General features: G+C 42.8%; 1 protein-coding gene across 2 annotated transcripts; it reads right to left on the bottom strand.

The window, feature by feature from the left end:
- Positions 1–2,712: 2,712 nt before the first annotated feature.
- LOC117864996 (acetyl-CoA acetyltransferase 2) lies at positions 2,713–8,051 on the bottom strand. Of its 2 annotated transcripts, none has more exons than XM_034749059.2 (15): positions 7,898–8,051; positions 7,724–7,795; positions 6,952–7,050; positions 6,673–6,846; positions 6,463–6,568; positions 6,071–6,209; positions 5,370–5,447; positions 5,225–5,290; positions 4,977–5,062; positions 4,348–4,447; positions 3,905–4,015; positions 3,787–3,828; positions 3,561–3,647; positions 3,092–3,195; positions 2,713–2,906 (listed from the first exon to the last, which is right to left on the bottom strand). In XM_034749059.2, exons 2-14 carry the CDS (start codon positions 7,749–7,751, stop codon positions 3,106–3,108), a joined length of 1,206 nt encoding a protein of 401 aa, XP_034604950.1. In that variant the 5' UTR covers positions 7,752–7,795; positions 7,898–8,051; the 3' UTR covers positions 2,713–2,906; positions 3,092–3,105. The 2 variants fall into 2 exon arrangements, with proteins under 2 accessions (XP_034604950.1, XP_034604952.1); XM_034749061.2 differs by having other exon boundaries at positions 7,724–7,792.
- Positions 8,052–11,062: the final 3,011 nt, after the last annotated feature.

The raw sequence follows: 11,062 nt of genomic DNA, 5'->3' as shown, positions 1-11,062 counted from the left end.
AATCCCACATACATCTAGCCTTTTTCAAGTCAATAAGAAGGTAGCTCATTTGGAAACAAAATCCTTCCTAAACACATGTTTTACATAATCATAGACTGTCAACCACAACCATTCAAATTATCAATTTTATTTCTAAAAATAACACTCAAACTACATTTACCTGAAACAAAACCTTGCAGTCTGAAGTATCTTTTATGGTACCATAGATGATAACCTAGAATCTCGAGGTTTTAGTGTGAATTGGAAATCTACTCCCATGTCCAACATAGCCAAATCAACATACAAGAAATTATGTTGCTTAATTTGATGAGTTCTAATCAAATCAAACCTTATCAAGTATCAATCTTCTTAGGGGTTAAGGTCCAGTCACGCCACCATTGTGATAACCCTACAATAAAACAATTACATATCATTAAATTACATAACGATAACATAATGTCTTCCCAAGTTGATAGAGTTGCCCACCGTACCATAATACAAGATATGGCATGACCAACCATAACAAGGAATACATACTACCGAAGACGAGTTCCGAGTTAAACCAGGCATTGGTGATCGTGAAGAATGTGCTTTACATGCACTAGGAGCGCCCACAGGCAGCAACTCCGAGCGGTAGATAGCATAAATCCCATATCCGAAAAACACATTGAAAAAAAGCAGCTAATGTACTTACTCAAGTTCTTTCCCAACTTGATTGTAAAGAAATTGCAAATAGAAACTCTTCCATATGATGAATTAAAGGGGAAAGATGATTGACACACATGTGTTTTGTTTAAGAAAACTGTGGGGGAGTTCCCCACAGCGCTTCGTGTTAAAATTAAAATAGGAGATATTTACAGAGTTTAGGAAATTGTTTCTAGCCATTGTGTAATTGGAGATCTAAATTCCACTCTAACCCTGTGTAGTTGGAGAGAGACCTGGTCCTTGAACCTCATGATCCAAAGCCTTAGCGTGGGATTGACACCATCAAAGATGCTGCTGTTCCTCACATTCCAAATTTCCCATGCGGCTATAATGAAATTAAAAGTTCCATGAAAAGAGCCATCTGTGAGAGCTGTCTTGTTTGGATGATGCGTGTGTGTATGTCCTGTGAGGTATCCCATGTGATGCCTATTTTTTGCCAGCATTGCGTCGCGAATTGACACACACACACATGTTGCTGAACTGATTCTGCCCAAGTTCCGTCCCCAAGTGACCTGACCTATTATGTAGTTTGCTCCGAAAATGAGCCAACCTTTCCCTAGCCCAGCGTCCGCGTTAGCATGTGACATCTTTGGCTGCGGACCGTCCGGGGTCAGACCTAGCGCCAGATGAGTTGACCTATCACGTCATGAGGACCACGTGCACAGGTGCTGCTCTAGCTCTACGTGCCCGACCGGCAGTGACGGCGTTAGCAGGTGACAGCTTTGGCCGTGGACCATCGGGGGTTGGACCTAGCGCCATATAGGTTGACCGAACTGTCGCGTCGCGAAGACCATGTGCATAGGTGTTGCTCTACATGTCCGACCGGCAGCGACCGTTGGCATCGGTTGTCAAGTCCGGCGCTACCTCCAACTGTATCGATACCACTCCTCGACTCCCCGTTGTGAGAGTACCAAGTGCGGTTATTCTTGGGAAGTTCATAAGTGTGGCAAGATCACACTTGGGTAGGTGGCATAAGGGGGGATCTTAGTCTGCTGGTCTCACAGAATATGTTCAGCTTTGGGATGTCATGGCTAACATAGCGCTAGACCAATCCGAGGACCAGCAACAGTGGAAATTCCAAGCCTCAGGCCAGCACATACTAACTTCATGTGTATTTGGAAGGCAATTCTGGTACAGCACAAGGAAAGCTTTAATTCCCTGGTCATACTTGGAGCATGGATCCTTGGGAAACACAGTAATGCTTGTGTTTTTGAGGGTACTACTCTTAACATTCAGGATGCTATACAGACCTTTAAAGATGAAGCTCACTTGTGGTAATTAGCTGGAGCCAAGGGATCGGCTACCCTAGACCTAAAGAGGCCGGTGGTTTAGAGTTTGGGTTAGGTAGCCAGTCATCAAGTTCTTATGTTTTTTTTTTATCATCTGTAAGGTTCAAATCTCTCTGGTCCTGGGAGGATGTTTTCTATAATTGGACCATTCTCTATCTTTTACTGCAAAGATATGCAGCTCTCCCTCTCCTGCAGCCTGTGAAAAAAAATAAGTGCGGATGGGATTCACCCGTTCATTTTCGCAGATTATTAGTACTATAATTAGGAATTAGGTAGTTTGACGGTGTGACAGTAAATATTTTCTATTTGATAACAATTACAGCCCCAAGAATAGAGAGTAGGTACCTGTTCGGAACCGGATGCTTTTCAAACAGCCACAAACATGCCCCCACAATGAACAATGATCGATACATGGAATCCATTCTTTTACCTCTTGTTCATTTACATTCACGCACTTATCTAGTTTCAACACACACACGAAGCCAGCAGAAAACGCGGATTCCACATATCTTTTACTCATCCATACGGCGAAGCCCCGAAGGCAATTGGCAGCAACAGTAGCCAACCACAGAACAAGCAGCCACCGTAACAATTGGCTTGCATTATGTCACCAGTTCCCACCCATACTCTAAGCTACTCAGAGTAGGCTGGAACCCGGCATGACCGTTGGTTCGTTGTAGCATCACCAGAGTTCCAGTAATAAATTTCACACCAACATCTAAAACTTGTAAAGATTCCATACGAGAATCCTGCAAAGAGGCTGCTCCATTTCTCTTATTGCGGGATACTATGCAAGTAACAGAAGCACAACACACTTTATTGCTCAACTAAGCTAAGAAAGAATGTTCAACAAGCTACAACACAAAATAAACATCAACGTGATAGTACAAGATCGCCTCAGGAAGCTGGTGCTAACTACTGGAATGATTGCACCTGCAATGTCAAGTGGCTATGGTTAGCGAAATGGCACAACACTGAAAAAATAGAATGATTGCTCCATCAGAACCAGTTGAACTATGCAGACAGTAGCACCCCCCCACATAGCTCACTGTCATTTTTATGCTTCATCATGTAATTAATGCCATTGAGTTAGATATGTTCAGTGTGTTGAGTCTTACAAGGTCAGTATTTCTTATGCGAGCTCGAGAACAAGTGCTGATGCTCCACCTCCACCATTGCAGACACCAGCAACCCCAATCTTTCCACCCTTCTCCCTAAGAACCTGTTAAAAGGAAACAAGGACTGAGGAACGAGATGATGTCCCAAAACAATGTCTAAAGAAGATACCCGATTTTTCTTTCCAAAAGAAGTGAGAACAATGTGAAATTTGGATATGCAAGTTTATCTAGGATCCTAATTGAATATATTTTGCACTTTGGAAAATCACTAACAGAACCCACTAGCAATGTTAAGGATGACTTACTCTTCATGGCAAATCCTAAGCAATGCTCAAGTATTTGACAAAATTCATCATTTACTTTACAGATCGGCTTCTAGTTTTCTACTATAAAAACATTGGACCTCTTTAAACAAAAGGGATTGTAACTCAGAAGATCAGAAAGAATAGCATCTGAAGATAAAACTTACACCAAGAAGGGTGACCAAAATACGAGCACCACTGCACCCAAGAGGATGACCTAAAGATACAGCTCCTCCATGAACGTTAATCTTTTCCTGCAAGCACATGTGTTGTTAATTCACAAAATATTATTCTATGTATTAATTGTTGCTGATGCATAGAAAATAACAAAAGAACCAGGGTGTATTTCTGAAAAAGATGTAGGAATGGTAGTTTAATATAGGTGGAACTTACTGAAGGAATCCCTAGAAGCTTTTGATTTGCAAGGGCAACAGCCTGTATTGAGAAGTAACAATACATATTACTACCCAAAAAAAATAAGTAATCAGTAAAAGAAACTCATGGTATATACCGAAAAGGCTTCATTAATCTCGTAAAAATCAACATGAGATGACTCCAATCCAGCATTTGCGATAGCCTTTGGTATGGCAAGTGCTGGGGTGGTTGTAAAAAGCTCCGGGGCCTGTACAAACAACATCCATGGTTAAAAAGTTAGTATTCCAGAATACAAATTTCAAGAGGATAAACTTTGATATCCAAAATAGTAACATAAAACTGCTCCAGAGAAAACTTCCTATATCCTTCAATATTTAGATCACAATGATTTGCCTGTTCGGTTGTGATTGCTGCTGCAGCTGCAGCAGCCAAGTGAGGCGTCTGAGACTGGGCTGTAGGCCTTTGGCCTTTATGCAGCTGCAGCTGCAGCTGCTTGTGCAGCTAGCACAAGCGAACACAGGGTGATATATCGAGAAGCATACTCTACTCTTAAGTGAGATGAAAGTTACTGTAGCTTACTTGAGCAGCATCTGCATATCCTTTGATCCTTGCAAGGACTTGCAGGCCAAGCTCTTGAGCCTTCTGCCCACTCACCAAAACTAATGCAGCAGCTCCATCACTGATCCATGTAAAACAAATTAGATATGACTGGTTGCAGAAGCCTACACAAGCGAACAGTAGGAAGCACACTTGACAGTACCAGTCAATGAAAAAAATAGCCAATGCAAAGTGAGATGAAAGAGTGTCTAAGACAACCAACAAGAAATTATACAGGTAGGCTATTTTTCTTGATTGAATGGGCATAAGGCATTACACAGACATTTTCACTTTCTTACGTGATAAATCATTCACACCAATTATGTTACAAACTTACAACCCTGAAGAAAAAAGTTACAATTTACTTAACAAAAGGTAGAGCATAACAAGCAGTCAAACATAAATAGGAGAAGCAATTTGTAAGGACAAGTAGAAGCCGAATATGGCACACACATGACAACAGCGAAAAAGAACAAAATCCATGCATAATATAATAAACGAATATAATTGCCAACAATGTAATGTCTCGTTTCTCAGGCCTCTCCGCAAAACAACATATTGCAATAAAAACTTAAAGGTCTCAGAATAAAAATAAACTCAAGCAGTTATACCTTATACTAGAAGCATTTCCAGCTGTGACAGTACCACCATTCTCCTTGAAACTTGGACGGAGTTTCTTCAGTTTTACTGGGTCAAACTAAGAGAAAAGGAAACAGCACAAGGCATAAGTGAAGCTGTCATGTGCATTGACCTTACAATAACTGCTCACAAAGCTCTTTATATAAGGAGGCCCACCAGTATTTTACCAACTACTGATTTTGCTTTGTTCATAAGAACTTTGTTACAAAAGAAAATTTACCTTGGCCAGGCTTTCATCTTTCTCAATAAGTACTGGTGGTTTTCCCCTCCCAACAGGAACTTCAATCTGGTTGACAAAACATTATGCATAAGAAAAACAAGCAAAGCATATAATGTCTAGTTTCAACAAAGAGAAAGAAAATCACCGGAACAATCTCCCATGCAAAAGCACCACTGTCACGAGCAGCAATTCCACGCTCGTTGCTTTGGATAGCAAAAGCATCCTATGCACGAAAAAGTAAGATCAAATTTGCCAGAAATGACAAATATATTGCAATATTGAAGATAATACATTGCATAAGATACAGGAAGATTCCTAGGCAACTGATACCAGAAAATTATGTACAAGAAAAAGAAAACAGATGCAAGAAAATATTTGAGCTATAGAAGTTTAATGTTGTATACTGAAGAGCAGCTTTTAAGAGACTAATATCTATATAGCTCGAACAAGGATACAAATAGTCAAATAGTACTAATTTCATATGGCACATCTACTTTCATCTTTGGAAGCAAACAAATGAATGGTTCATCTACAGATCCAGAGTATCACATAAGCCCACCCTAGCAATCTTGCGACACTCCTAACAGAAAGCCATTGCTCATAAAAGGCTCCAAACTAATTGTTCACCATAAGGTACTGGGAATACTGATGCTGATCCAGACCACTCAGGATGATAACCAAGATAACGAAAGAAGATGTCTAAACTGATGGTAATGAAAAGGAAAATCAGGGCATCTCAAAAGAATTGCCATATTGACCACTATTGAATAACACCACTTTATCTGTTGACAAATATAGAAATAAATATATAACAGATAACATTTACTACTATCTGTAGTAAGAGACCTGATCTTCTCTTGTGAGGGCATGATTGTCAGCACAAAGCTCAGCACACATTCCCATGGCACAATCACCATATACATCCCAAAGGCCATCCTTAAGCATGCCATCAACAAGTGTGTCATGTCCAAAACGAGAACCTTTCCTGCATTTGTAATCAGCAAGCTTATCAGATTATAGCAGTTGAAATCCATTTTACTCAAGAACATAATATAATTTCAAAATAAAAGCAGGCACTTTTTAGTTGCTGTGCTAATAGCGAATGGGCATATCAATACAAACTAGTGTAGAAAATGCAGTGTAGATAAGTAAACATGCATGTATCCGCCAAATAACCTAAGCTTATGCTTCGGTTATGCAGAAACATATTGGACGTATCAAAACAGTACTTTGCGTACCTAGCTTCAGCAATGTACTTTGGAGCATTGGACATGCTTTCCATGCCACCTGCCACAACAATATCATTGATACCCAGTTGAATTGACTGTGCTGCAAACATAGTAGCTGCAGAGAGGAAAGAAAAGCAAGAGCATGGTCAGATAAAATGTCTCGCTTGAGGAAATTGTGAGAAGAGCATACGAGCCTGGACAAATGAATTAGGTTCAAACCTTTCATGCCAGATGCACAGACTTTGTTAACAGTGGTGCAGACAACAGTGTTTGGTATTCCTGCGCCCAGTGCAGCTTGCCTTGCAGGAGCTTGTCCCAAATTAGCACTCAAGACGTTTCCAAAGTAGACCTCCTGCACAAGGGCCGGATCCACATTTGCTCTTTTCAGAGCAGCTAACGGTCCCAACCAATGGTCATGTCAGTGTTAGTGGGGGCAAAACAAATATTTATTCCTTGTATAGAGCTATGATGCGCATGCAGAGAAGATTTGGATCTCACCTTCAATTGCTATAGAGCCAAGTTTTGTTGCGGGCAAGGAAGACAAGGCACCAAGGAAACCACCCATAGGGGTGCGGGCAACCCCAACAACACATACATCTGTGAGCGAGGAAGAAAAAGTTAGTGACTGCAGAACACAGTGAAACCATCTGGAATGCACCTCTCTCCCATTATATCCACAATAATTTGTAAAGCATGCTTATGTGGTTATGCCTCATGCCTACTGGTGGTACAAACAAACGTGGAAAGCAAATACTGCACTACTAGTGAATCACCTGTTCCAGTTGGCACTGCATTATAATAAAACAAAAACAACGCAGGAGCTGCTACAACCAATTAATGTGTACCACGCCCTTTCTATTGACACGGCCCTGCCCATGACATATTGACATCTGTGCAACCCGAAAAGGGTAAAAGGCCAGAACTTGTGCTAACATATACGTATTTTGTAGTGAAATCAGAAGGTTTTTAATACCAACAAACTTTGGAAAGCAAAGGATGCCCTCAAGCGAACAGATTGCAGGAAGACAAGGATAAGAGCAGGAGCATGGAACACCTAGAACTCCTCATGGCCGCAAACAGGCACTAGAACTACATGGAAAACAACCAATTCCTGCCTTGCAAGCTACATAGACCAAAAATTTGGCCGGACAGAGCCGAAGTTCGCCTCCTAATACGTCAGATCGCTGGAACTACAGTGGCGAGCTCATTGCCCAAGATCTCCGGCTGGTTTCGAAGTCTGTTTGAACAGAAGAGAAGAAACAAACAATACCTCTGGGGGCGATGCCGTCGGAAGCCATGTCCCCGCCGCCGGTCCGAACTTCCAAAACCAACCGAAGACCTGCTGCAATCGGATCGGATCCGAAAACAAACGGCTGGCATCAGGGCTCGGGGTGCTCGATTTCGCACGGCGGGAAGGGAAGAGAAGAGAAGGGGGCGGGCATACCTCGAGGGTGCTCGTCGCCGGGGAAGAGTCGTCGCCGCAAAGGCGAGAGAAAGAGAGGCGTAACGAAGGACGGCAACGCAGCGAACCCCCAGTACAGTGGAGTGGCAAGGGTGATCTGTCCTTCGTGTCCTGAAATCTGAATAATAGCCAAGATTCGAATCTGACGGGCTTTGGTTTTAACGAAAAACCGGTATTGGGTTTTCACCGGTTCGATGCAAAATGGCGGTCTTTTATGGCAACCGGGCCGGCTGGGAATGAGAGGAGTCGAGATCACCTCACCTCAGTCCTCAGGAGTGGCGATGGTGGTTGGGCTTAATGTCTGACATTGAGAGAGCTCGATGCTGGATGTAGTGGCCGACTTCTTGTTTTGGATTACACAGGTCCTATGGAAGAACAAAGAGTTGGTGATCCAGCCAGAGAGGGCTCATCTTCTTGTATTTTTTTTTAATTGAAATAGGACTTTCTATTTTTCTCCCAAACTAAGGATTTCTTACAAAGAAAGTACAGCAAAGCAAAATTGATCACATTAAGTTGAATTCAGAAAAGAAAAGCATCAACGATGCTATGACATCACACCATGGTCTTTATTCATTTGCCATTAAATAGGTAGGTTGGAGCTCATCAACCTAGTCAACGGAAATAAATTGGAACCTTTGCTGCCTTCTCTTAATTTCTTCACAACAACTTGTATGCATCATCCAACAGTGTAGTAAAACTCAACTATCTCTCGGCATGTACTTCTACGTGGAGGAACTAGTTCTTGTTTACTTCACCCCCAACTCCTAACTTTGATACTATGCAAAAAGAAGATTCCCCATCACATCAAACTTGCGGTGCATGCATGGAGTACTAAATGTAGACGAAATTAAAAACTAATTGCACAGTTTTGTTGTACTTTGCGAGACGAATCTTTTGAGCCTAATTAGTTAATGTTTGGACAATAATTCACAAATACAAACGAAACGCTACAGTGTGCTACAATGCTATAACAGTAATTTGGCACCTCCCAACTTTGGCAACTAAACAAGGCCCTATTCAATTTGAACTTCCAAATTTGCTTTATGAGCTGGGCTCTCATGCTTTCTTAATCTTTTTTTTCTGAACGAGGATTTTTATTTTCTTCCAATTCAAGTACTTTACAAAGGAAGGACCATAAAAGAAAATGGTGACATTAACTTGAATTCAGTAAAGAAAAGCATCGACGCATCATGGTCTTTATTCATTTGTCATTAAATAGGTAGAGCTTATCTACCCAGTCAATAGAAATTAATTGAAACTTAATTTCTTCTAGAGGAGAAGCAACAATTATTTGTGCTTAGACCTCCTCTCGGCTTAGAAAAGAGAAGCGTAAAAAAAAGCGTCTCTGATTGAAATATAATTCTAAAACGAACTGTTTTCAATACTTTCGATAAGTGTCAAACTTCTCTTTGTTAGGAGCAGATTTATGAGGTATACCTAAATAGGAGGCCAACACAAATTTTAGATGAGGAAGGTTTGGACAAAAGGCGCAGGTATCCTGCTTCTGCAGTGAAGATGCTTGTCAAATAGGCATATCTTGTTGGGATATGAGGTAGTCTACGCTAACGGAAAATAAAAATTTTCTACCACGTAAACCAGAAAAACTGTCGTATATGGATCACGGGATTACCACTCGACGCACAGATGCGGAAGTTGTAGAATCGCGTCAGGGTAGCGAAGTCGATCAGCGTAGTCGAACACGTCGACGTCGAGCAGCTCCTCGACAGCTCGTCCACGTACAGCGAGGTCCTCCTCGTGCCACGGCTCGTCGTGGCTCGTCGACGGCTCGTCCAAGTGCTGCGGGTGCAACACCTCCAAAGTATCCACACGTGCAGGGAGGAAGCGTCGCAAGCCGAACTACTAAGTCCGCGAGTTGCAACAAGGTGAGGGCGTGGGAGGCGCGACAGCTATGGTTCGGCCAAAAGGGATACCCCTTAGGGCGCCCCCACCCTCTATTTATAGAGGTTCCTGACGGGCCTCTGGATCCGAGGCCCATTAGTACTCCTAAACCTGATCCAATTCGGATCACATCCGAATTGGACTTCCAGCCCCTTAAGTGTGTGACCCTATAGGTTCGGATACGTATAGACATGGCCCGAGTACTCCTACTCAGCCCAATAGTCGGTAGCGGCCTCTGGCAAGACGTACCAACTCCTATACGCACACGAAGATCATATCAGACGAACCGTTACAACATCACGTATATACTATTCCCTTTGCCTATTTCTAAATAGCCCCTCAGTTGGATCGCGACTATTAATCACGCTCCGAATATTTTGCATTTACTCCCTTGGATTGCGATTATTAATTTAATCGCGATCCGAATATTTGCGGGCAGCCCCCTGTATTGGATGGAAACTTTGCGAAGTGCCCCCTCTGGCTTTCGCCACCGTCGATTCCGGCCCCGCCGCCGCCGCCGGTCGTCCCGGTCATGAAGCGCATCCCCCACCATCCAGATTTCCGCTGAGGCAAAGAGAAAGGTCCGGCGGCGCGAGCAGCGGCCAAGGCCAAGCCATGGCCCACGTGTGAGGCGGGGAGCCGAGCTGCTCGCCGGAGTTCGGAGCGCGAACCGCCGTGGCCGAGGAGGAAGACGAAAGCGACAGACCGCCGTGACAGGAAACGGGCCACCGCACTTGATGACTTAGACTATTCTAATGTGTTGGCCTGTTGGGCTGTCGCGAGTACGAGGCGGCTGATCCGGTCCTCCTCGAGGGAAGAACGAGCAGTGAATATTTTCTGTTGAAAATATATTGCTACGAAACGGGCAATCGAATACAGGCAACGGTTTTGATTCCAATCCAGTACGCAACAGTCAAATAGTCATAGAGGGTTGGGTGCCAACAGTAATCCCCCAATTCTAATCTGATCTGTATGCGTATGCGAAAGGTTAGGTTGTACATACTATGTGGTTAAGTGTGACAGCCAATTTTTTTTCCCTCATCAATGTCAATGGCATGTCCAACAACTAGGGACAAAATGGTCATTTGATTACTCCATTTTCTAACTCGATGTGTATACGTGGCGTTCCGTGAGAGAGACAATTTTGAACCAAAACAAAAGCTTAATTAAGGAGGACATGTATGGACGATTCTTCTAAACATGCATGATGTTACTTGGAGCCGCCACAAGTACAGTCATAATTCATGG

Source organism: Setaria viridis, chromosome 7 (assembly GCF_005286985.2).
Source record: "Setaria viridis chromosome 7, Setaria_viridis_v4.0, whole genome shotgun sequence".
Lineage (NCBI taxonomy): Eukaryota > Viridiplantae > Streptophyta > Magnoliopsida > Poales > Poaceae > Setaria > Setaria viridis.
This window is presented reverse-complemented; position numbering and strand designations above follow the sequence as displayed.

What these genes read in the sequence shown, in the direction of transcription:
- LOC117864996 (XM_034749059.2), bottom strand. Translation starts at nt 7,751, where the DNA reads ATGGCTTCCGACGGCATCGCCCCCAGAG. An exon ending in CCCTCACAAGAGAAGATCAG is followed by an intron (nt 5,448 to 6,070) that starts GTCTCTTACTAC and finishes TTTCGTGCATAG; the next exon opens with GATGCTTTTGCTATCCAAAG. An exon ending in GGAAATGCTTCTAGTATAAG is followed by an intron (nt 4,448 to 4,976) that starts GTATAACTGCTT and finishes TACATGGATCAG; the next exon opens with TGATGGAGCTGCTGCATTAG.